The 25244-nt window shown below is 45.3% G+C and overlaps 1 protein-coding gene across 1 annotated transcript in view; it reads left to right on the top strand.

Annotated features, from left to right (window-relative positions):
• Positions 1 to 25244, top strand: part of ABTB3 (ankyrin repeat and BTB domain containing 3) — a 239971-nt gene that overhangs the window by 123066 nt on the left and 91661 nt on the right. The window contains exon 2 of the mRNA XM_054696080.1: positions 22804 to 22953. Coding sequence (XP_054552055.1) covers positions 22804 to 22953 — 150 coding nt within the window. The remainder of the gene's footprint in view (positions 1 to 22803; positions 22954 to 25244) is intronic.

Below are 25244 nucleotides of genomic sequence, written 5' to 3'. Positions count from 1 at the left end.
TTTACATAGCTGACAAATTAACAAAGCAAAATGCTCAGAAAAACTAACGGGCACTAATAACCAGAATGAGGTTTCTGAGGTTAAGGGGCAGCGGACAGGGAGAAAGAGTCAGAGGAATATCAGGGATGGTGATGGGGGAAAAAAAAAGACAGAATGGGCAGCCACTGAGCCTTTTTTCCTTTTCCATCACCTAAAGCATTTGAATAAGAAGACACTGTCTCCAGTTCAAGGCCTGGATCGCAGATTATAACCCAGTCTCAGCCTCTCCCCATTTTTGCATATATTATAACTAATATATTTGGGATTCAAGGGACTTTAAACTCCCTCCTGTCTCGTCTTGGAGAAAGGCTCCTGGCCTCATCATAACTGGAATCCAAGAGTCTTTTCTGCCTTGGCTGCCTGGATTTCCACATTTCCAGCTTCTGGCCCCTCAGAATGGCCTCAGGCCCAACCAGCTTATACATCTGTCCTAATACGTACTGAACAGGAGCAGCCTTTGAATGGCTTGAACGTTTAGAACTTTGAATCCTACAGGGGAAATGGAATTTGTTTGAGATTCTTCCTGGAGATGTTCTTTCTTACTGCACTTCAACCTCCTCCTCCTCCCATTTCTTCCTACAAAGTATATTAAAATGCTCTAAGAACCAACAAGTCTTGAAAATTATGCCTACATTTACTTGGCCCAGGGAATGGTGGGCGCATCTGGGGTCCAGATGTTTTCCAGTCCTGCAGTGCTACAGCCAGTCCCAGGTGGATGTGGACAGAGCTCGACGGCAGGGCACCTTTCGGTCCCCTGTGACTTTTGCCACTGTCATCTCCCAAATAAGGACACCCCCTTAAAGACCCACCCCAGGTGTCTGTCCCAGGAGAGAGGCTTAGGCACAAGTGTAGAGGGAGCCAGATGGCCTGGACTGAATCCTAGTTCAACTATGTGAGTTATTTGCCCTCCTACTGTTTCAATACTTTCATGTTTCAAGGAGAGTTAATGGTCTCTACTTTAAGAGGCTGTTGTGATAATTATAGAGTTAACGCATACAACAAGCTGAGGACAGTGCCCGGCACATACACAGCACAAAGTAGATACTTGCTGTTATCACTGCTCATTTCTTCCCTGTCTGGAGACCACTTGGAATTAGAAATTGGTTTGTGTCTTTAATTCATTGTTATCAATTCACCTCACCCTGTGGCCTAGTCTTTTCTCCTAATCTCTCCTCAGGGTCTAGTAATAATGGCAATGACAGTACTGAAATTTATTGAGCACCTCCTCTGTACCAGGCGTGGGAATAAGCACTTGACATGCTATATAGCCTTGGAGATCCTATAGTTTGGCTCAGTGCCTACACAGAGTTTAATGCAGATAATTCTGGGGAGGTGGCACTACTATTCTATTTTTCAGTTGAGGAAATGAAGGTTCAGAGAGGAATCAAGAAAGCAAGTACCCAGGACTTGATCCAGGGCAGCCAACCTTAGATGCCATATTCTCAACCACCACGCAGAGGGAGTTCATGGGAAAGAAGTTACTACTGTAGGATACAGACAGAACATGCAACATCAAGTGCTACAGGAACCTGCGGGGTTGGGCATGAGCTGTGTCCACCTATAGAGGAGTCTGCCTTTGGAATATAGCAAGTGACTTTTGAGCCAGGCTTTTTAAAGCATTTCTAGAAGGGGTGGAGAACAGCATTCCAAGGAGAGGGAAAAGCATGAACATAGATAAAGGGGAAATCCCCACAGTGTTCAAGCACCAAAGTGGTTAGCATTAGCTAGAGTTTAAGTTGTTGAAAACTAAAACAGGACCTGATTAAGGAAGGCATTAGATGACAAAACAAGGAAGTATCAGCTAGGAAATGAAAGTCACAGAATGATTTTGGTCATAGAATGACTTAGAGCAGAGCAAGCCCACATATGTGCTTCAGGAAGATAAACCTGGCAGAGCAATGTCAGGTGGTATGCAAGGAGGAGACTAGACTGGGAGATCTTTTGTTTTGATGATGCCTAATTTTCCTGGCAGCCCAGTGAGATTGTCCCAATTTTCCAGAACTGAAGCTCCATGAGGTCCAAAAACTTCTGCAAAGTCACACAACTAATTAAGTAGTTGTGATATTGTGATTTATAAAATGAAATACGTCTTTGGTCTTCATCCTGTTTCTGGCACTGAGCTCCTAAAACCCTCGGAAATTTCCTAAGTGATGAGTTCTATCAATATAAAGGTGTCTTTTGTTAGGTTAATGAAGCGACTTCTGGAATGCTCAGGCAGTAGAGGTCCAGATGCCAGAGAAACCAACCTTGTGATTAGAGGGTTGGAACATTCAGTCCCCCGCACCCCCAAGCATCCACACACACCCCACCTGCTGGGGCAGGAAAGGGGCTAGAGTTTGAACCAATTCCAATGGCCAGTTGATCAACAGTGGTTTTGCAATGAAGCTCCTTAAAGACCCAAAAGGAGAGAACTTCCAGTTTGGTGAACACATGGAGGTGCTGGCAGGTGGCACATACAGAGGGCATGGAAACTACGCCTGTTTCCACAGACCTTGCCCTTCTTCCATCTCTTCCTTCTGGATGCTCATCTGTGTCCTTTGGCAGATAATTTTATAATAAACTGGTAAACATAAATATTTCCGAGTTCTGTCAGCTGCTGCAGAACATTAATGGAACCTAAATTAATGGAGGGCCTCCCCGGTGGCGCAGTGGTTGAGCGCTGGGTTGCGAAGCTGCCCGCGGCCTCTGCAGCGCCGGTTCGATCCCTGGCTGCTCCCCGGCCACCGGAGGAGGGTCCCACATGGCGCACAGACCTCTCCTGCCGCCCGCTGCTCCCCTCAGCAGTGTACTTCGGTCCTTCTGCCTGCTCTGCTCCCCGCTCTGGCTCTGGTGAATTCTCTCACCCTCCCACGCTTCTGACTGTACCCAGTGCATGTATAAACAAAACAAACAAACAAACAAATAAATAAAACATGCCTCTATAAAAAAATTCAAAAAATTAATTAATTAATTAATTAATGGAAACTCCAATTTATAGGTGGTTGGTCAGAAGCACAGGTGATAAACTGGGCTTGCAACTGACAGATGAAATGTGGTCGGGGGGGGGGGTGCAGGGAACATTCTTTGGGGCCAAATTTCCTAACTTGTTGGATCTGATTCTATCCTCAGGAGACAGAATGGAGTTCAAGTGTAAACACATCTGGTGTTGTGGGGAATTCTTGGGGTGGGGGTGAGGTAAGGATCCTTCATGTTTTTGGTGACCAGAAGCATTGGAAGTGAAATGTTCTGCATGAAAATAGAAGAGATACCTGGGGGGAAGAAGGCATAGAGAAGAGCTGGATTCTTCCCACTAAGGCAGAGAACTGTGAATTTTTCCAACTTTGTAGTAGAGCTCAACCTCTAATAGGTCTCCTGGCTTGAGTTCTGAGTTCACTCTGCTGTGTTAAGCAGACAGCAGAAGGTCTGAAAGGGCTGAGCCCCATGAACACTGAAGGTCATGGCTAGAGCGGAAACGGGTCTGAGGACTCCCTGGTGGTAGGAAGAATGGTGTCTGCGTGTGTGTGTGCATGTGCTTGTGTATGTGTGTGTCCTACAAGAATGCCCACAGGTGGCATCTGACTTGGGACCAGGTACCCTGCATGATCTTGTTAGAAGAATGCATGACTACAAAACCAGTGACCCAACCTGTGATGATTCAGGGCTCACACCCAGAATTCTGCAGGAATATTGCCTAGAATCCAACAGCGAGGATGAAGAGCAAAGAAGAGATTGGTTGATTGATTGACTGATTGATTTTGGTGGGAAGAAGAAAGAGTAGAGGTAAAATGCACACCTCAGGCTTCAGGTCCAAGTGTTGTCCTCAGGCTACCAGCATTCTTCAGAGCAGTGATTTTGACATCGGGGGAAATGTTGCCACCCTCGTCCCCTCAGGGACAGGTGACAATGTCTGGAGATGTTTTTGGCTGTCACGAGAGGCCATGGTGCTATTGGTTAGAAACCAGGGATGCTGCTAAGCATCTGAAAACAGCCCCTAACAACAAAGAATTGTCCAAGCTGTGTATGGACAGCAGTGGTGCTGCTTTAGAGAGGAAAAATAAAAAGTGTTACCTGCAAATATGTGCAGCAGCTGAGCAGGGCCACTGCTTCCTGATTTCCACTGCTAAGCTTCCAGGAGGGTCTGAAGACTAATTGGCCTACTATAGCATGCTACACTTCTGTGTGGTGAGCAGGTACCTGCAGGTTTTGTGATCTCTATTTTCCCTCAGATAACAGGAAACCATGCAGGCCCCAGACCTGACCCGGAGGCCCTGCCCAGCGCCTACACAGCCTGGCTCCCTTTGGACACCGGGTTGCTTCTCCACCTTATTAACGGGAATTTAGGACTTGGGTCAATGGTTGGGGCCCTCTGCACAGACCTGGGAGGTGACCCCAACACCCCAGAAGGGAGCTAACTTTCAGGCTGTGATGGCAAAAGCCTGCTGGGACTGGTTTACTACATAGTGTAGTAAACAAATGTTACCTCAATTTAAGGAAAATAAAAAAGAGCAGAATTGAGCAGAATAACCTAGAGAAGAGACAAACTCAGGGGAGACCTTTGGAGAGACAATTTGAGCTGAGAATGCAGGAGATGCTTAAGGGCCTCCCTGGTGGTTTAGGGGTTAAGGCTTAGCACTATCACCACTGTGGCCTGAGTTCAATCCCTGGCCAGGGAGCTGACCCACATGGCACAGCAGACCTCTCCTGCCTTACCTGTTGCTCCCCTCAGCAGTGTATTTTCAGTAAATCCTTCTGTTCTGTTCCCCACTCTGTCTCTGGTGAATCCTCTCACCCCGTGCTCTCCTGGCCTACACCCAGGTCTTCTACACAAAAAGAAAAAAGGACCTAGAGTAAGGTCATGTATGGAAATAAAATATGAGAACTTAAGAAACAAAAAACATGATTTGGAAGTGACTCACATATGGGTACAAGAAAGAAAGAAAAAATAAGAAAGAATTAACAATAACTATGATTTCCAAGAAGAAATAAAGAGGCACTTTGAGTGCCCTGTGTAAGCTTCTGTTCATGGCATGTTATTTGGCTGAGAGTCTGGCAGCCCTCATGGCACTGGGTGCAGAGAAGGGGGGTGGGTGAAATCAGCACTTGTGTGTACTGCTTGGGACACAGGCTTTACAAAGCTGATTTGGCAGTACATAGGAAAAGCCACTTTAAAAACAGTCCTTACTCTGATTCAGTGTGTCAGCGTCTCAGGAATCCATCCTCAGAATAATGTAGACTTGGCAGAAGCAACATGAGGCTATCCAGGAGCCTCTGGGGCTGTTGTTTTAATAGTAGCCCCCTAAGCAGAAGCAAACCGAGTGACCCCCATTAATGCAGTAGTTCAACAAACCGTGGCATAGAACCTTAAAAAAAATTTCACAAACATGCTGCAGGGTCCCATTACAGATGAAGGGACCCTGAGGCAGTTAAAATATACTTTGAGAAAAATTATACTTATATGCACTAAGTGGGGAATACTTTGCCTGCGGCAGTGGGTCTCTGGCCCTGGGAGCCATTCTCTAAGGAGAATTTATAAATGTGTGGTTCTGATGCCTTGGGTGAGAAAGCAGATTTTGAGAGTAGAGGGAAATACCTCCCACCTTGTCCCTTTCCTGTTATGTTCCTGTCACCTCCACCGACCAAAACCTAGTAGTTATATATTGACCGTGTGTATTTTCTCATCTGAAAAGGAAGGTGGTGCTGCTGACTGGTTGGGGGTTTTGCTGTGCCTCTGCGTGGCAAGCTGGTCCTCGCTCCCTCTTGCAGATAGGAAAGCTGAGGGTCAGAGAGACAGGAGCCCCTGGGAAGGCAGAGAAAAAGGCGGGTGGCACTCTGCTCTTCCAGGTTTGGCCCTTTTCTAGTGTACCCTGTACCTCTCCTAACACCAGTGGCACAGGTGCCCTTTGCACAATCCTGGACTAACGCTAGCCAAGCCGCCAGCCCCTTCTCCCACGTGCAGTCAGGTGCCCCAGGTGCCTCCCTTGATGTCCTCTTCATCCTCCCCCTTGGGCACTGCTGTCTCCCCCAGGGGAGGACTACCCAGTCCTCTAGAAGCCAAAACACCCACACCCTGCAACCCAAGAAGACAGTGCTTTCGGGAACAGCCACAGGGAATAATCTGGAACTCCTCTGCCTGTTTATTAGCCTTGTGCCCTCAGGCAGCCCCTCATCTTCCAGGAGATACCCTGGTGGCTGGAGTGTGAGCTGAAGGACTGAGAAGCTCTGTGCTGACAAAGTGCCATCCAGCTCTGCGTTCAGTGGGCATTGTCTTTGCAGGCTGCTGCGAGGCTCTGAGCAATATTAGACAAACAGGAAGCACGCCAGTCCCCAGGCCGGAGAGCTGAGCTAAGCTCCCCAAGCGCCAAGCCAGGGGGAAAGAATTCTCTTCCATAACAGAAGAGAGATGGGAAAAGTGGTTACCTGGGGGCTGAGGCAGCTCTTGGGGCCTCCCTGCTTAGAGTCCCCACAGAGAAGAATGAGCCTCGCCCTGCTGAGCCTCAGCCCAGCCCCCTCACTGTCAGGCAGAGGACAGCGTTGGCGTGCTGGTGTGCGGGTATGCTGGGGCCTCCCTAACAAAGGCCAGGTGGGTGTGTGTCCACTCTGACAGCCCTCTCGGTGGTATTTCCCTGCAGAGCCTGCATCCGGGTGCTGGAAACTCCTCTGGGCCTCACAGGCCAGTGCCTCTTTCGAGGGGAAGGAAAGGGGCCTGGCATTTCCTGAGAACCCTCCCCATGCTTACTACATTACATAGCATGATAGTGAGAACTGCTCAGACACACCCCAAAGTCCTGACCCCCAGTACTTCAGCATGTGCTCTGACTTGGGAAGAGGGTCATGACAGATGTAATTTGCTCACCCTAATGGAATAGGGTGAGCCCCTAATCCAGGGTGACTGGTGACCTTATCAAAAGGAAACGTAGACACAGACACGCACACAGGGAGAACCCGACGTCATTGTGAAAGCAGAGGTGGGGTGACCCTTCTCTGTGCCACGGAGAACCCAGAATCTGGGGGAGAGGCGCAGAACAGATTCTGTCATCGCTCTCCGAGGAAACAACCCTGCCACCAACTCTGATCTCAGATGTCACCTCAGAACTGTGAGAGAGTCAGCATCTGTTGTTTAAACCCCTGGGTTTGTGGCCCTTGGCTATGACAGCCCCCAGAAACTACAATAGAATTTTACCAAGTTAGATTCCCGACAACCTTGCCAAAGGAGGTATTTTTTTTTCTCATTTTATTTTATATATTTTTTACATCATTATTCATTTTTGCACAATGCATGCATTTTCACCTTGGTTATAGTCCCCATACCATCCCCCCCTCTTACTTTGACCCTAATCCTTCCTCTCTTCCCCCCATAGTGTGTCTCTGCTTTATAGTTGCTTATTGATTCTAATTTTTACTTTATTGTAATTAGTCTTTTTCCTGGTCCCTTATTTAGGTCTTCTAAATTCCTGCTATGACTGAGACCATCCGGTGTTTTTCAAAGGAGGTATATTATCCACGTTTTACCAACATAGGAATTGAGGTTCAAAGAGGTCAGGTGACTTCTCCAAAGCCACACAGTACACAAGAGGACAGGTAGAAATTAAGCCCACACACAGGGAGGGATCCATGTGAGCACTGAATTGTGGGTCTTGGTTGGAAGCAAAGGAGATCTGAGAAGCACCGTGACGTCACAGGAAATCAGGAAGATTCAGGGTCCATTCAATGCTATCCCACAATTAGAGGGGCTCCCACAGAAGTCAGGACTAGCTCAGAGGGTACCGAGCTGAGTCACTGAGAGGGGTCTGAGAAAGTGGGGTAAGAAATCAGAGGGAGCCCTCAGCCCGCAGCCAGGTGCCAGGAGCACCTCCCAGACTGGGCTCTCTCTCCCTCCCTGTGGGGACCTTACCAACCCTTCTGCGGGAGGGCCAGAAAGCCAGCGGCCCTCACTCTTAGCTCAGCCTTACAAGGGCCAGCAGCAAAGAGGCCATTGGAATGTCCAGCAGCGACCTGAGTGAGGCTACAGATTCGCTCTCTTTAATGCCCTTTTTTCGGGAGCTTTCAAAGCCTAGGCCTCTGCCCCACTGCTCTCCAATGCTAAGTGACACCCAGCAGGCCTCCCTCTTCCCTTTGCCACCTCCCTCAGGCTTGAGCAGCTATCCCTAGGCAGCACCTCCCTTTCCTGCTGAGGCCCTTTGCTCCATGGCCTCCCTCTCCCTTCCTGTGGGGAGCTCGCCCCCTCCAGCAGTAGGACCCAGATCATTCTTAATCCAGACACGGAAGGATGGCAGTGCTGTCCGCCTGCAGCTGCAGAGCAGGACTTTTAAGCTCTTTCTCCTGCTAGGAAGCCGTGAGGGACACAGTTACCAGAAGAGCCAGGGACTTGCAGAGACAGACTCTCAGTTCTCAGGATCCAGGGGGGCGAGGGGCCGTCTGGACCACCAGCTGCCCGGGGCTCCCCTTCAGGGTTATTTTGCAGCCTGAGACTCATCTTCCCCTCGAGCTGACCCCAGAAACACTACCCCATCTCTCAGGGCCTGGAAGGTGCGTGTGGCATATTTTGCAGGTAGCAGAGCAGAATTGCAGTTGGGGTAATGACATAGTGCCTTAGTCATTGACTCCTGTGGGACCCCTTGGCCAGTGTCCAGCCTCAGGGATTGGGGGGAACCAGACCCACAGAAGTATTCCTGTGTTCATGTGCTCTGCAGCTAGACAGCAGTGGGATGCCTTACCCCCAAGCTTGGGGGCAGTAGTCCCAGTGGTGGGGAGGCCTGCAGAGGAAGACCCTGGCTGCCCCCTGCACTTATCATAGGACCTGACTTGGGTGTAGCAGACTGGGGTGTAGCCATCATGGGACCCCACCCCCAACAAGGGCGAGAGGGGCACCAGTCTGGCGAACTGGCTGCCTCCCCCTGTTGCCACCTCCAAAGCTCAACCCCCATAACCACGTCTCAGGGGCTTCCCCCCCTGAGTGGTCCCTGAATTGGGGGAGGCCCTTCCTATCTCCAGCTGGTAGTGCCTCCTAAGGTGTCAGTTCCTGATGCCCATGGGCAGTTTCCACTGTGCCTGAGAGTCTTACACAGGCACATGGGCCCAGGGTCTCTGGTTTCCAGTGCAGCTTTGCCCGGCTTTGCTCATAGCTCTTCCCTGTCTGTTTGCTGATCTGTGAAAGGCGGGTAATAATAGTTGCTACCACATATGCGTACCATGAGGTCAAATAAGACTGAAAATATTTAGAATGGCCTGCAGTAAATATTAAATGAAAGTCAGCTCTAAGGAGGAGGGGAAGTCCCCCAAAGCTGGCACTAGTACACCCACTATTATTACTGCTGTGACTAGTCATGCTATCATTACTACAACTACCATTTGTGCTAGTACTGATCCCACAGCTAGGACGTTCATGACGGTTATGGGTTTATAAGTTTTGGAAACTTTAGTGGCTCCTCAATAAACTTCTAAAACATGAATGTGATGGTCGAGGTTTTTCCTTCAGTTGTTCTGCTCCTGCCCCTGGGCTCCTGCCTTATCCCCAGGTGCTGCCTGCTGCCCTGCATTTCCACCAAGACAGCAGCCCCTGCCCCCACTTCACCCCATAGCTAGATCAGCCCCTTCCTTTTCCATTAACTCCCTCCATTTAAAAAATAGCAGATCCTAAAAATTCAGCTCTTCTGTCATTGTTTGATGAAGTCTTCCTTGGCTGGGGAGAGATAATGATGCAAAATAGGAAATAGGTTTAGCCTGAAGTGGGCATTTTTATGTGCAGGATGGCAGTAAGATTGGAAGAAGTAAAGACTCCCAATTGGATGCTGAAAGCTGATCTAGGGGAGAAGACAAATTAGGCTCCTGAAGTAACCAAATCTGCCTCTGACTGGCTTAGTGGGATGCTGCTTAGCGCCTTCTTTGAACAAGACACAAGAGGTTCCCGAGCAGGTACTCTGTGCAGACACTACTTAGACAAGGGCACATATACCTCAAGCCCAGGGGTAGATGCCAGTCCTATGACCCCCACTTTACAAATGAGGAAACTGAGGCACAGAGTTTCATTAATTTGGCCAGATATTTAATAGGTAATAGTAGATCTGTCTGACTCCATATGCCTAATCACTATCCTGTCTTACTTTATTATAATTATTGCTTCTATTTCTATTTTCTCTCTCCCAATCTCCTTTCATTCTGCTCTACCCAGCTCCTGCCCCTCGTTGTGAGCTTAAAATGTAATAGGGACCAAGTTATCCTCTTTATTAATTCAGTAAATGTTTTATGCCCACTGCCTGTAGATCTATGATGTGTGAGTATATGTCAAGTACATAGAACATGCTGGGTACATAATGGGTGCTAGTTCCCATCATCAGCACCATCTTTACCACCATCATCATCACGATCTCTGTCGTCATCAGCATCACCATTATCATCATCTATAGCCCCGATCTGTCTAGAACCTGACTCTCAAGAGGATTTCAGGGAATATTTTGTTGAGTGATGGATGATGAGGCATTTCTCACAATCATATTCCCAGGAGGGACACACAGTTTTCATTGTCAGAAAATCAATGTTCTCATTCTCTGAGTCCCTAGAAAGACATTTGCAGCCCATGTCCCTTCCCACAGATGACAGGCATATCCTTCCTTTCTCTGGAAGTGGTTCGTTGCCACCTCAGCTCTGTCATCCACTGGGCATGAGTGAGACCCCATCCTCATATGAGCATATGGAGCCTGGCCCTGCTCCATTCCACAACCCCCTCTCCTTTCCCTCCGTACCCAAAATGCCATGGAGCACATCTCCAAAGCATAACACAGTCTCCAAACAGAAACTGAGAAATTAAAGGAGGCTTGGCCATGAGGATAGCAGCACCAGCCCATGAGGCCTCTTTTCAGAGGGCAAGAAGAGTGAGTTCCAAGAGCATTTCTGAAAATAAAATGCCAGAGGCAGTGATCTAAGAGGCAGAGAATGTGTCTGAAGGAGCCAAGGAGGGACGTTATGAAAATGGCATCCTTTGGTCATCTCCACTTCTGCCTCACATGCTGGAATTTACCCAGAAGGGGGGAAAAGCCAAAGGCTGAAGGATGTGTCCTGGATGAAAACATTCCAAGTTTTAAAAAGTGAAATGAGATGTCTGGAACTCTACAAACAGAAGGGATGTCCATTTCAGAACGTCACCACAGGCTCCCAGGTCCCAGAGGAGCATCGTAAAACTCAGTCTGCCTATAGGATGTATTAGTTTCCTCTGGCTGCTATAACAAATGACCACAAGTTCTGTAAGCTAAAGTCACGTGCATTTATTTTCTTAAGAATTCTGGAGATTCAACTCCAAAATGAGTCTCACTGAGCTAAAATTAAGGTGTCATCAGAACTGTGTTCTTTTGGGGGGCTCTGGGAGAGAATCCCTTTCCTTGCCTTTTCCAGCTTATAGAAATTGCCCACATTCCTGACCTGTGGTCCCCTCCCATCTTCAAGAGTAGTTAGCGGGGTGGGGGGGTCCAGTCTTTTTCACACTGTGTCTCTCTGACTCTCCACTCAAAAGGCCCTTGTGATTTTACTGGGCCCACCCAGATAACAGGAAAATGGGCTTACCTTAAATTCAGTTGATTTGCAACCTTAATTCTATCTGCAACCTGTGTCCACTTGCCATGTAACATACCATATTCTCGGTTCAAGGGATTAGCATGTAAATATCTTCAGGGACCATTATTTGCCTACCACATGGTATTAGGAGTGTATTCTGATCCTTTCAAAATTGGTAATCCATACCTGGAATTGGAAAGGATTTCCATTATCCAGAAATGGCATTGAACAAGCTAGTGTGACCTCAGGAGAATTACTTAAACCTCTCTGGTTAAACTTTTGTTTTCTCATCTCTAAAATAAAAAGGTTAGCTGTAAGCTCTCACAGTGACAGACCTGGCTTCACCATCTCATGCCCAGAGTCCCGTGCATAGTAGGCTCTCAGGAAATGATTGTGTCAACTCAGGGGAGCAGGATTTGGCACTGTCTGAGGTTTCCTGGCTTCCAAGATCTGTGATTTCATGACTCACTGCTTCTAAATAACAGAATGCAAACTTCCAAAATGGGTATTCACATCTGTCAAGATACTCCTCCTGGACAAAAGTGTATCATTTTTCTCTGTGGCATCAATCTTTCTGCTAGAAGTTTCTCTATTATACACACACGCACATGTACAAATACACATACATACAGTAAATGGATGGGTGGGCAACTCTCACTGTGTATGTGCTTCAGTTTTGCCATCTCTAAAATAGAAACAATAATAATAATGCCAACTGCAGAGGGGTATTGTAAGGATTAACATAATTAATACTTGTAAAGTGTTTGGAATACTGTTTGGCTAATAGCAAATACCCTATAGTCTTAACTGCTATTCTCCATCACATCATGCCATACAAAGAGTGAATGTGGAAGTTCCATAAATTGTCCTGCTGTGGGAAGGAGAGCCATTTGGGAAAATCTGAGGGAAGCTTGCCGGAGGAAGTGGCATTTGAGTTGTGACTTCAAGAATGGGTGGAATCGCTTCCTGTACTAAGCTGAGGGAAGTGCATTCTAAGTGGGAGGAGCCATGTGAGCAAAGGCACGGAAGCAGGGAGTCAGATCAAGGAAAGTGAGCCACCCGATCAGTTCGGGAATGTTCTGAAATTCAGTTGGACCAGCTTGATTAAGTAAACGTCATGGAGATATTCTAATGTGTGGTCAAGAAGTTTCAATCTCACACTCTAGGCCATGGGGTGCCATTACAGGTTGTTGAAGTGAGGAGAGGACTCAGAACTTTGTTCTAGACATTGAAAAATCTAATAAATATTTAAAATTACAGATAAATCAGATAGTCCTAGGGCTGCCATAACAAATGTCTCCAAACTGGGTGGATTAAAACAACAGATATGTATTTTCTCACCATTCTGGAGGCCAGAAATCAAAATCAAGATATAAACAGGTTAGTTTCCTCCTGGAGATGCTGATGGTGAATTGGCCCCTTGCTTTTCTCCTAGTGGAGAAAAGCTGTTGCCAATCCTTGTAGACACCTCTCTTCACTCTCTGCCTCCATCTCCACAAGTCTTCTGTATGTATCGTTGTATCTCAAACTTCTCTCTGCCTTTCTTTTTGTAAGGACACATGTCATTAACTAACTAAGGAGGTGGTTGTCTATGTGGGCTCTGGGTTGTTGGTTTGTATTTGAATGGCATAATCACTGGCAAGTTGATTACTATCTCCACGACCTGGTTAACCCAGGTCCCCAGATGTCAAGGCATCAGAATATAGAAAATGAAAGACATAGTGAATATAATGGAGGTGGCTAACCCTAACTGAGAAGAAAATGTCCAAAAAGACTTCTTGGAAGGGAGGAGGCCATAATCATAATTTTTTTAATGTTGAAGAACATGGTATTATGTCTGCGCTACGTCATCTATTTCTTGATAGAAGTACCAGAACAGATACTAGAAGGAGGCCTCTCCCCAGAAGTATTCTTATCCAGATTTATAGCTAGATAAGTTCCCCTCTACCAGCAAAGACTAAGTGCTAATATCCCCAGGGACCCACGGCCTTGTTGAAAGTGCAGTACCTTTTAACAGCAGCAACAAACAAGGATTTAAAATTCTCTTGTGGTTTATTTTACTCTGTAATCAGCTGCTGAATTTGGCCTAATGGGATTCTAATGTTTTTAAAAGCCAATTTAGTAATCTTTATATTTTTGATGGATTGCAAAAGCACTATTAGTTATTTATATCAATATATGAATGCATGACTACAAATGGCAGGTTTATGCTTTTATATGCCATTAACATCTACACTATGTTAACAGCAGGATTTAGCCAGCTCTCAGATGTTGGCATTATCTCCTCTATTACTGTACACATGCGCACACACACATAGATGTGCGCACACACTTCTGTGATGCCGTGTGCACAATCATAGGGGATTAAACATACTAGTAAATGGTTCCCCACTATATCATATCAAATAAGTAATAAGTCTATAGTCACCAGGCTACTTAATTAAAGATAATCAGTCTTAGAAGACTTAGAATACAATTAAATATACTTAACACTAAAGTTTGGTTGAAAGTGATCTAATCTTTCTTGGATGATTCAGAATCTTGTAGACCCTGAGGCCTTCATTATGAATATAAATGATCCTATGCTTTTACTCTGCAGAAGTTCTGTTGGAAAGAAATTTCTAGTTGGAAATCTGCCAGGTACACAGGCTTCCACTGTAGAAGTTACCTTCACTATTACCTGGAAATGGTTGCTAGACATCCTGGAGATGACAAATCTGTAGATATTTGTCCTTGGCATAAAATGCACTGACATCTGGTATGAAATCTCTCCAAATTTATTCAAATAATGAAGCCAGAACCTTTGTTAAATGTATTTGTACCTCATGATAACTTCCACTGCCCATTATTTTTTCCTTTCCTTTCTAGAATTTTCACCTTCACCAGTTGAACCATATTCAGATCCTTAATTAACACAATTAAAATTAGTCTGAGAAATAAACAGCTTTTAAGAAGCAGTATCAAAATGCCTTTTTAAGAAAAAAAATCAAACTGATAAAACTGCAAGGAGATATGAATGAACCACTATTACAGTTGGTGACTTTAACACCCCACTGTCAGAAATGGGCAGGTCCAACAGGCATAAAGTCAATAAGGACATAGTTGAACTGAAGAAAACCATCAAAATTAGATATAACAGACATCCAACAATAGCAGAATACACATTGTTCTCAAGATCAGATGGCACATTCACAAAGACACACAACATCCTAGGCCATGAAACCTATCTTAACAAATTTGAAAGAACAAATCATACAATGTCTAGTCTCATAACACTTTAGAATTAAACTAGAAATCAGTAATAAAAAAAGAGCTGGAAAATCCTAAGTATTTGGAGATTAAACAACACACTTCTAAGTAACATATTTGGTCAAAGAAGAAATCATAAAAGAAATTTTAAGAGTATTTTGAAATAGATAAAAATGAAAATAAAACTTATCAAAATTTGTGGGATGCAGTTAAAGTATTGCTCAGCAGGAATTCTATAGCATTGAATGCAAATGCATATATTAGAAAAATAAAGATCTAAAATCATTAATCTATGCTCTGCCTTGAGAAACTGTAAAAAGAACAGGTTAAACCCAAAGTAAGCAGATGTAATAAAAATGAGAGCAGAAACCAATGAAATTGAAATCAGAAAATCAACAGGGAAAAGCTAGTTCTTTTAAACCAAAAGATAGTTCTTTAAAAAGATTAATAAAATTGATATGCCTCTAGCCAAGCAAACTAGAAAAAATATGAGAGAGGCTCCATATTTCTAATATCAGAAATCAAAGCAGGACTATCACAACAGATTCCATGACATTAAAAAAGATAACAAAAGAATATAGTGGATAACTCTGTATCCACAAATTTGAAAACCTAGGTGAAATGGACCAATTCCTTGAAAGACACAATCTATCAAAACTCACAAGAAGAAACAGTAAATCTTAATAAGTTTATCCATATTTTAAAAATTAAACCAAAAATTAATAGCCTTCCAAAACTGAAAGCACCAGGCCCACAGGCGTTCACTGGTGAATCTTCCAAACCTTTAAGGATGGCTCTTTGTGTGCCTTGTACCATGTACAGTAGCTAAAGGACAGCAGAACTGCTGCTGTGGGCTGACACTCCCTAACACAGATTTTTGTTTGCTCCCCTTTCCCCAGTGCAGACTGTGAAGGAAAACTGGCTACAGCTGGTCATCTATGGAGGGCAGCGTGTGAGGTCACCACAGGGCACTTCCTTTGTTGTGGCCACAGTCTACCCTGTCAGGTACATTGGGTAAATGTTGCTTGCGGATCTCCCTGTCTGGACTGGGAGCTTCCAAAGAACACAGCCCTCAACTTCTTAGAGTCTTGGGATCTCAAAAGTGACATTTAAGCTAGGCATTGAAGGAAATATTTGACCTTGTTGGGAGTCCAGATATGGAGATCACAAGGTATAGATAGTGAAGAAGAAGAATACATGGAGTTAGTGGGTAGACTAGGGAAAAGAGAGAAACACAGTATCTGGAAACTGATTTAGTTTTCATCCAAACCTAATTGACTCAATGCACTCCACGGTTCACCCTTGCCTTCTGTATGCAGAGCAAGTGCTTCTGGTCTTTGTTCTTCCTTAGACTGTCCTTCAAAAGAAGAAGGAACAGCAGGAGGAGGAGAAAGAGGAGGAGAAACACTTATTGAACTGTTTCTAAGAATCATGATTTACATGTTTTAACTTACCTAATCTTCCAATGGCCCTATGAGGATTATACTATGATCTTTCCCTGATTATTTACAAAAGAACTGAGGCACAGGGAGGTTAACTGACATGCCTAAGGTGCCATTGCTGGGAAGCAGCAGAGCTGTGATTCAGCTTGACCATTCTTTCACTCTCCAATATCCATGCTCTTTCAGTTCTGCTGTCAGGCACCCCTGCCTCAGAGCCCTTTCTCAGTCTTAAGCTCCCAGAGAAGTTTCCCTGAAGTTCCTTAACATTTCAGTTGATGGTGGGTCTGTCTCCCTTGGCAGTTGAGAGCCTCTGAGGGCAGAATCATGTCCTATATCTTTAGGAGTTCATTGTTTATTTTTGATGAGTGAATGAATGATCCACAAGTACTTTCATGATCTTACAAAGTCAGCACACTTATTCCTCCTGTGTGCTTTAGTTTCCATTCTGGGCATGTTCTTGAACACATTTCTGAAAATTTTCCACCTTTGTGTTTTCTACCTCTTATTTATTTTGATGGTTTGGCTTCAGACTTCCTGAGAACTTTCACTTTGAATATAGTTCTTTCTAAGACAAAGAGCGGAACCATGGTCTATGTTTATCCTAATTGGACAGGCCTCTCACAGACAAATGGGTTACCTCCACCATTGCTGCATTTGTTTTCCAGCATCAAATCTCTTAAAATAAAAAGGGGTTTCCAAGCTGGTTGTGCAAACATTAGAAAAGAAATCTGATAATTTCCTATCTTGTTTCTTAATAAATTTAACAGTAAAAGAAAGCCTTCTGGCACTGTGTTATTGAATTCCTAAATCTTTAGCTTCAAAGAACTTCACTTGGATTATTAGCAAACATCTATCACCCCCTTTTCCTGTGTCAGGTTGTCCATGTATATTATCCCATTATAGCCTCCCAGCCACACTGGGAGGGAGATAGTATCAAACATTTTACAAAGGGAGAAACACAGGCTCCAAGGAGCCAAGTCAGGGAGGCTGTGCCATACAGCTGGGAGGCAGCAGGCGGGAATCTGAACCCAGCAGGATCTGTCTGGTGCCTTCAAAGTCTGGTCTGCTGTCCCCCAGCTGCTTCTTCCCCATTTCTTAAAGCTAGGACCAGTGCCAGGACCCTCCACTTTAAATTCTGGGGATAATGTAGTGGAAAACCAGACCTAACTTGGCAGGCAGGACTTAGGAAAGTGTGTTCCCTTCTTGAAGCCGGAGACAGGCAAGACAGAACCCACACTTGTGTCCAGGGTGCCAAGACATACGTGGTCAACACCACACACACACACACACACACACACACACACACACATGCATGCACGCGCATGCACAGCACACTCATCTGATTCTAGCTCCTCCCCAGAGCTACGCCATAAGCCCCATACAGGGGGGGAGGCAAACCCTTTGTTGCTACAGCCTTGGTTCCTGGAAGTCCCTTCCCACCTTCTCCTCCCAAGCTCTCTGCTCATGTATAATTCATTTGTTTTCTAAAGATTTGAAGGCATCTTATAAAATATGTATATTACAGCAGTGTGTAATAGATGAAGAAATGAAGCAAAAGAAAAATACAGAACGAAACTTCTTATTGGTGGGTTGTAAGTTTGGCTCTGAGCTTCCTAGTAGCAAATGCAATAGGAAACCTATCTAGACTATGTATCTGTTGACCTTTGTCACATGAGGGTAAACAATGTTTTTCATTTGAAGTTTGGCAGGTATTTCAGCCTTCAGCAAGGTTTGCATCCTAACCAGCTTTTGATGACAGGGATGATGATGACAGGGAAAACCTCTAACACGTAGTTCTATGGTGAGCTCCATGAGGAGGAGGGTCCTGTCTCCCAGATCCATTAATAGAATGGAGACAGAAAAATTTACCAAGGGGCCATCCTGTGTGTACAGGAAAGAGGACCTGCAGGGGAGTAGGTCCTATTCACCCCCACAAGAGACAACAGGCCTCGTAGGCTTGGCTCAGGCCCCCACCCAGACAAGCAGTTCTCGTATTTGATGTTCTAAGTGACTTGGCTGGAAGTTGTGGATCTCCAGTCACACTTGATTTTGGAAATATAATCTGCAAGACTGTTTGAAGCCAGGCATTAAATAAACAAAATTGCACATTTGTGGTAAAAGGGTTTTTTATCACGCACTTATGCTAAGCCAGAGGCTTTAAGTATATTACCTTATTTAATCACTACAATAAATCTATGAAGTAGATATTTTAACCCCTTCTTGCAGACTTGAAAGCTGACTGGGGGACTGGAAGGTGCTTTGTGCAGGTTGCACACGGCTCTCACAGGATCAGCTGCCTCAGGCCCATGGTCATGCCCAGTCCACTCTGCCCGGCCTCCAGCAGGCAGTGTCTGAGCAGGGAGACCTGAGGATGTGGATACTCAAAGGCATTGGTTCATCATCTTTTAGGTCTTAGGGACACTTAAGAATGTGAATGAACCTCCCTTAAATAAGTACACACAACCCACCAGAACCCACCCCAAAATAATAGAATTTCAGGGAGGCCATCACCCCTTCAAGCTCATGGTGGACTCTGGCTTGTTGATAACCTGCTCCCCAAGGAAACTGTTTCCTTCAGGGCCAGTCAAACTCACATCTGAACTTTGGTTGTCCTGTCTTTATTTTTTTTAAGATTTATTTTTATTTATTTATGCATATAAGAACTGGGGTAGGGCCTCCCCGGTGGTGCAGCGGTTGAGCGCTGGGTTGCGAAGCTGCCCGCGGCCTCTGCGGCGCCGGTTCGATCCCCGGCTGCTCCCCGGCCACTGGAGGAGGGTCCCACATGGCGCGCAGACCTCTCCTGCCGCCCGCTGCTCCCCTCAGCAGTGTACTTCGGTCCTTCTGCCTGCTCTGCTCCCCACTCTGGCTCTGGTGAATTCTCTCACCCTCCCACGCTTCTGACTGTACCCAGTGCATGTATAAACAAAACAAACAAACAAACAAACAAACAAACAAACAAACAAACAAATAAATAAATAAATAAAACATGCCTCTATTAAAAAAAAAAAAAAGAACTGGGGTATAGGCCAGGGCAGGGGACTGGGGGCGGTGAGAGGATTCATCAGAGACAGAGTGGGGAGCAGAATAGGTGGATCTACTGAAATGCACTGCTGAGGGGAGCAGCAGGCAAACAGGAGAGGTCTGCTGCACCTGTGGATCACTCCCTGGCTGGGGATCAAACTCATGCTGTAGTGGCTCTGGTAGCTTCACAGTGCTGAGATTTAACCCCTTGCACCACCAGTGAGGCCTCTGCCCCTGTCTTTATCTCTGAGTCCAAATCACCAGACTGGCTGTGCTTGGCTCCAATAATGAAAATTGATGTGTTGTCTAAAACTTAGGCCTGTGTCTGACTCTAGAATATGAGGTGGGGCCATCTTATTGACCTAGTCGATTTTTATATAAAGAATAAATAACTCCACCTTATGTGTATGCCCCTAGAAAGTCCTCTAGGGGGGAAAAAAAAAAACTACAAAGAAAACTCTAATGTATAATTTTGCATAATAGGTCAATTATAGATTTCCCAAATCTCAGTAATCTAGCTTTTAAAGCGTCTTTGAATAATTGCTTTTTCAGATTTGAATTTGATAACCCTCTAAAAGAAGGTGGAATAATTTCAAAGGAAATTTTTTATTCTTATGATAAGTATTAAATAGTTCAAAGCTGCCTTCATGCACATTAATTGATTTTCATCTCAGTGAACATATATTGAGCACCTACTGTTTACTCAGCACAGCTACAACACATGTCACACACAACCTCATTACATCCGCCAGCCCCAGCCACCCCATGAGGGAGACATGGCCATGACCATGACCCCCGTTTCACAGAAGAGGACACTGAGAACCTGCTCGAGGTTAAACTGAGGTGGGGTGTGGCCGAGCCGGAACTGAAACTTTGTTCTAGACTCTAACCAATGTGTCAATCAATGCCTCAGATGCAGGTCTGGGATAAGAACTTGCTGCACATAATGCAAATTCCAAGACAGCAGTCCCATGAGTAAATGTTAGGGCCATTTGTATAATTCATTGGGTGATTTCACCCTCGCTGATATTCAGGGATCACTCATGGGTCTCCTTCACTCCTAACCAACCCCCTCACCCCCAGCCTCATCACCTGAACTTGGTGCCATCTTCAGTGAGCCCTTCAAGGGCAGTGAGTCTGTGAATAAGAGTCAGGGAGATTGGGGCCATCGCACTAGGGACTGGCCCTACATTCATTGTCACGGCAACAGCTTCTTGATGTGGCCTCCGACAAAATGACTGGGCAGGTGAGCAAACAGGAGGAATCAAAGATGACTCAGAATATCCCTGCAAGGATGAGCAGTAGGGTGACTCACTCAGTTGTTGGGAAGGGGCAGGAGCTTTGGGTGATGGTCTTGGGCCCCTGGATTGCTGGGATGACCTCTCAGTCACTGCTGTGTGCTGGGGGGTGGGGGGGAGTCTTGAATGGCACAAAGCAGTGTCCAGTGACTGGGGAATCTGTGTTGTCCTATGAAGCCACGTTGTATGGTGACCTATCCACAGTGTTTTTCAAACTTCCCTCATGGCCCATGACTGTGGCATGAAATCACTTTGGGGGCTGCCAGCAGGATTTTATTAATAAGGTAGAAGAGAAATGGACTAACAGCACATTTTGAGAGTGCATCATACTTAGCGTCAGTCTTATTTGCCATGAAATTTGTTCAAGGAAAACATGAAAAATGTGTGTGGTAGGGGTGGCAGTGGGTGGGTGTGCTCTGGGCCATGATCTAAAATGCATTTTTATTCTGAGTCACAGTTGAAAATGCTTGAAAGCAATGGGTTAGAGAATAATCTTAGAAGTTTCCTTGACCAGTTTCCTTGATCACAGGCACATTAGAATTGAATGGCCATTTGCATTATTCATGCATTTATTCATTACTCATGCAAAGAGCATCTACTAGAGTAGCACTCTCTATGTTCACACCTGTTAGTTGTGAAGGGGAGACATTCTGGGATGAGTGACCTGCTCACTATGGCTGGAGCACCTCCTTAGGCAGTATGGACCAGAAGAGGTGTGTGACAGTGCTACCTCAAACCTGCCCATCTTCAAAGTGGGGAAACCTGTATTTGCAAAACTTCTGTGGTTCAACCAGAGTGAACGATGGACTTGAACTACTGATCTTTTCATTCTCTGTCTCCCCTCACCCTGCCAGTTGACTTACATATTTCACTGTAGACTCATGCTGGTCTATTTGTTCCTAAGTTATTTAGTCATTGACTGTCTTGTTTCTTCAGTTGGTCTTTATGCTAGTATCTGTCTTCTACTTCTTTTTCATCTCCAAAATGGCTAGCACAGTTGGGAAAACAGCAGGAACCACTTATCCACAACTATTCATTCCTCGGGTCCTGGCTAAGACATCCTATCATTCTTCATCTTCTGCCACAGAACATGGATTGTATGGTTTTGTAGTTGTATGTGTATCTCTCTGTCTCTTTGCTTAGACTGTGAGGCCAGAGAGTAAGTGTGCTCTGTCCATCACTGAATCCTCAGCCCCACACACCACACTACACCTGCCCTATTCATTGTCTCTTTGGGAACTGGTACTTCATAGGTATATCAGTTACCACCATAATAATGCCGAGTAACAAACAACCCCACACTCTCAATGTGCTACCAAATCAGCACTTGATTTTGTGGGGCAGTTCTAAGCAGAGGGTTGGTGCTGGACCAGCTCTGTGTGTCTCTCACCCTCCTCAGACCAGCAGAGTAGGTGGGACATGTTTTTCTATGATGGTGGCAAAAGGACAGGAGAGCAAGTTCAAGTGCATGGGCACTTTTCAGGCTTAGGGTCCCATTGTATCCAATGACATACCTTTAACCAAAATAAGTCAGGTGGCCGAACCCAAAATCAATGAGCCAGGAAACTCTATCTGTGAAGTTTAGGGTCTTGAGGGGAGTAGTGACTATTTCTGCTGAAGAATCAACCTGAGAAAGTTCTCTGGCTCTTATTAAATGTTGATGCAATAGAAAGGAAAAGGAAAAATAATTGCATTCCAGGGATTTCCTGTGGGTTTTCAGCATACAACTTACAAAATCCATGGAGACTCTTCTACCTCCTGACACAAAGCCCCATAGAGAAAGCCAGAGCTTTGTCTAACTGATACCAGCCCAGCCTCCCAGAGCGAAATTTATTGAGCGAATGAAGCAAACCCTCAGAAGCGACTGTCAGCAGGGGCTCTTCCTCCCGGGTGCTCAGGGATGTGGTGGCCTCTGGGAGAAGAGTGAGACAGTGACACTGCCCCCCCCCCCCCACCACCACCTGTTGGCATCTCAAGAGGCAGCTCTGGGTGGAGAGAATCCCTGCCAGAACCCAGGATTCCTCTTTGTGTCCTTGGGAAATGTCAATCAGCTTTGAGGAAACTAACAGATACCGTTTCTAAAAGGAGACCAGAGCTGGGTTCTCAATTCGGCTTTGTGATACCTACTCTTTGTGATACCGATAGAGGTCATGTGAAGTTTTGTGCCCCCCTTTTGGATAGCTGGAAAATAAAAATCTTATCTTTTCATTTTCTCTTCCTCCCGACTGCAGGAGTGCTGTGCCTGCCTGACAGCCTGAATCTTCACAGAGACCCACAGCGCTCAAGCAAGCCGGGAGAACTGCCCATGTTCAGCCAGTCTGAGTTGAGGACCATCGAGCAGTCCCTGCTGGCCACCCGCGTGGGCAGCATCGCAGAACTGAGTAAGTGGACACTGGGCCCCTGGCCCTCTCTGCATCCAGTGTGGCACCTTTCCCCAGAGAGCTGCTTTGTAACCAGCCAGGTGACACCTTTTATTGAGCATCTACTGTGTGCTCAACACAGTGCTGATGATGGCATGGGGGAGGCGAACTCTGGGTTGGGCAGACCTGGTGAATTTCCTGCCTCTGTCACTGGTGGGTCAAGTTCCTAACCCCTAACCGTATCTAAGCCTCAGTTTCCTCTCCTATAAAACAGAGAAAAATAATAGTACCTAGTAGTTTCGGTGACTCAACAAGCTCTTGCTCATGAAGGGGTTGGCCACTGTGGATGGAGCATGGTGAATACATTGTGAATGGTTACTGTTCACTGTTTACTGTGTTGATTTCCACAATGGTATCCAAATATCGGACATGTCCCCTCAGTTTAGAATCTTTCACTGGCTCCCATCTAACCCACAAGAAAAACCAAAACCCTCAGAAGTACTTCTAGAATGCTCCAGCTATGTCCCTCAGACATCTTTTTCCCCACTTTGCCAGGACCCACTGACCTTCGGCCACCCTGGCCCTCTTGTTCTGTGACCATAGCAGGCATACCACAGGACCTTTGCACATACTGCTGCTTCTTCCTGGACACTTTCTCCAGATACCCACATGTCTTTCTCTCTCACTATCTTTAAGTCTCACCCAAATGTTACATTCTCAGCGAGGTTTACCCTGATCTCCCTGTTTAAAATTATACCACCCTGATGACCTATATGCCCCTTCACTGTTTCACCTTTCTCCACTACAATTATCTTGTGACATCTTCAATATAATTTTTATTTTTTGATATCAGCTTCATTAGATATAATTCATCCATAGTTCTTAGACTGTTCACCAAGTTGTCCAGCCATAACCACAATCAATTTTAAAACACTTTCGTCACAAGAAGAAACCCAACAACCATTAATAATAGTCCCCCTTCCCCAGTCATAATCTTTTACTCATTTATTTTTTATAAATTATCTATCTCTTCCTACTCTCAATAGAATATATTTTCACAGAGTAGCGATATTTATTTTGTTCACTGATGTAACCCTCGCATCAAGAATATTGCCTGGTACATGGTAGTAGAAGCTCAGGAAAATGAAGAGAGGGGAGAAGCAGGGAGAGAGGGAGGGAAGCAGGGAGGGAAAGAGCTGGGAGAACAGAGGTATTGTCAAGAAGATCAGGGCATCCCAAGTTTGAACAATTATTTGCTCTGCTTGCACACCCCCTAATTCAGGGCTGTGCTGAGTCTGGCCAACCAGAGGAAAATGAAAATGTATTTACTTGTGATGGAACTAATTGTCCAGTGATTTAGCTGTGTGTAAATTCCTAATGGAACGGGAACATTGATCTCAGAAATGCTACATAATGTTAAAGTGTGAGTTGGTGGGAAGCTCTAGAAAATCCTGAACTATAAAAGGATTCCGGAATCAGAGAGCAGCCAGTTCCTCTTTCCAGGGGAATTCCCTGAACACCCAGGACGGCCCCCTCCTCCCCTCAGCAAGTTGTGTGGTCCTCTGGAAACAAAAATCATTCGCAGCCAATCCAAATCATAGGGGTTCTTATGATCACCAGGAGCTGCTTTCCTGGCACCTGAATTTGGAAATTACATTTCCATTCTCATCAAACCTCTAAAGTCACCAGATGCCTCCAGGCAAAAGGTCTTCTAGCTACCGGTCATTCATGTGCTTCTTTTAAATCAGGGGGGAACCAGAATAATAACATTAAATGCATAAAATGCAGTACGTACATTTACAAAGGAAACCAGTTGTGTTCAGTTTAACTTATTGAAATATTTTAATGTAAATTATGGTATAATAATTCAATGCTTTTTTTCTTACGAGCACATGATAAAACAAGATCTAGCAAGCAGCTCTGATGACCCCATTATTCTGGGGTAGCCATGCATGTGAACGATATTTTAAGATATTTGCAACACTTGGAGCTGGATAAGGAACTGTCTGCATTTTAACAGATCCCTGGGGATTCAGCATTTCCCCTTTGGGAAATGTTACTCTAAGAAGAAATGCCATACATCCTTTGGGACGCTGCAGATTTCCAAGATGTGCTTGTGACCTTGGAAACGTAGAATCTGGCCATAGGGTTGGGTCATGTCTGCATCGGACAATTTGGGAAGAAGCCCCACACCAGGTGGGCCACATTCTCAAAGGCTTGTCCTGGGGTATCATAAGGACCCCTCCTGGAATCTAGCCATTGGGCTGAGTACCTGCTTAATTCCAAAAAAGGATATGCTGAACAAACCTGCA

The sequence above is a fragment of the Talpa occidentalis genome, unplaced genomic scaffold, assembly GCF_014898055.3.
Source record: "Talpa occidentalis isolate TD23 unplaced genomic scaffold, MPIMG_talOcc4v2.1 talOcc4.16, whole genome shotgun sequence".
In the NCBI taxonomy this organism is placed as follows: domain Eukaryota; kingdom Metazoa; phylum Chordata; class Mammalia; order Eulipotyphla; family Talpidae; genus Talpa; species Talpa occidentalis.
Note: the sequence above shows the minus strand (reverse complement) of the source record. Positions and strands in the feature narration are given on the sequence as shown.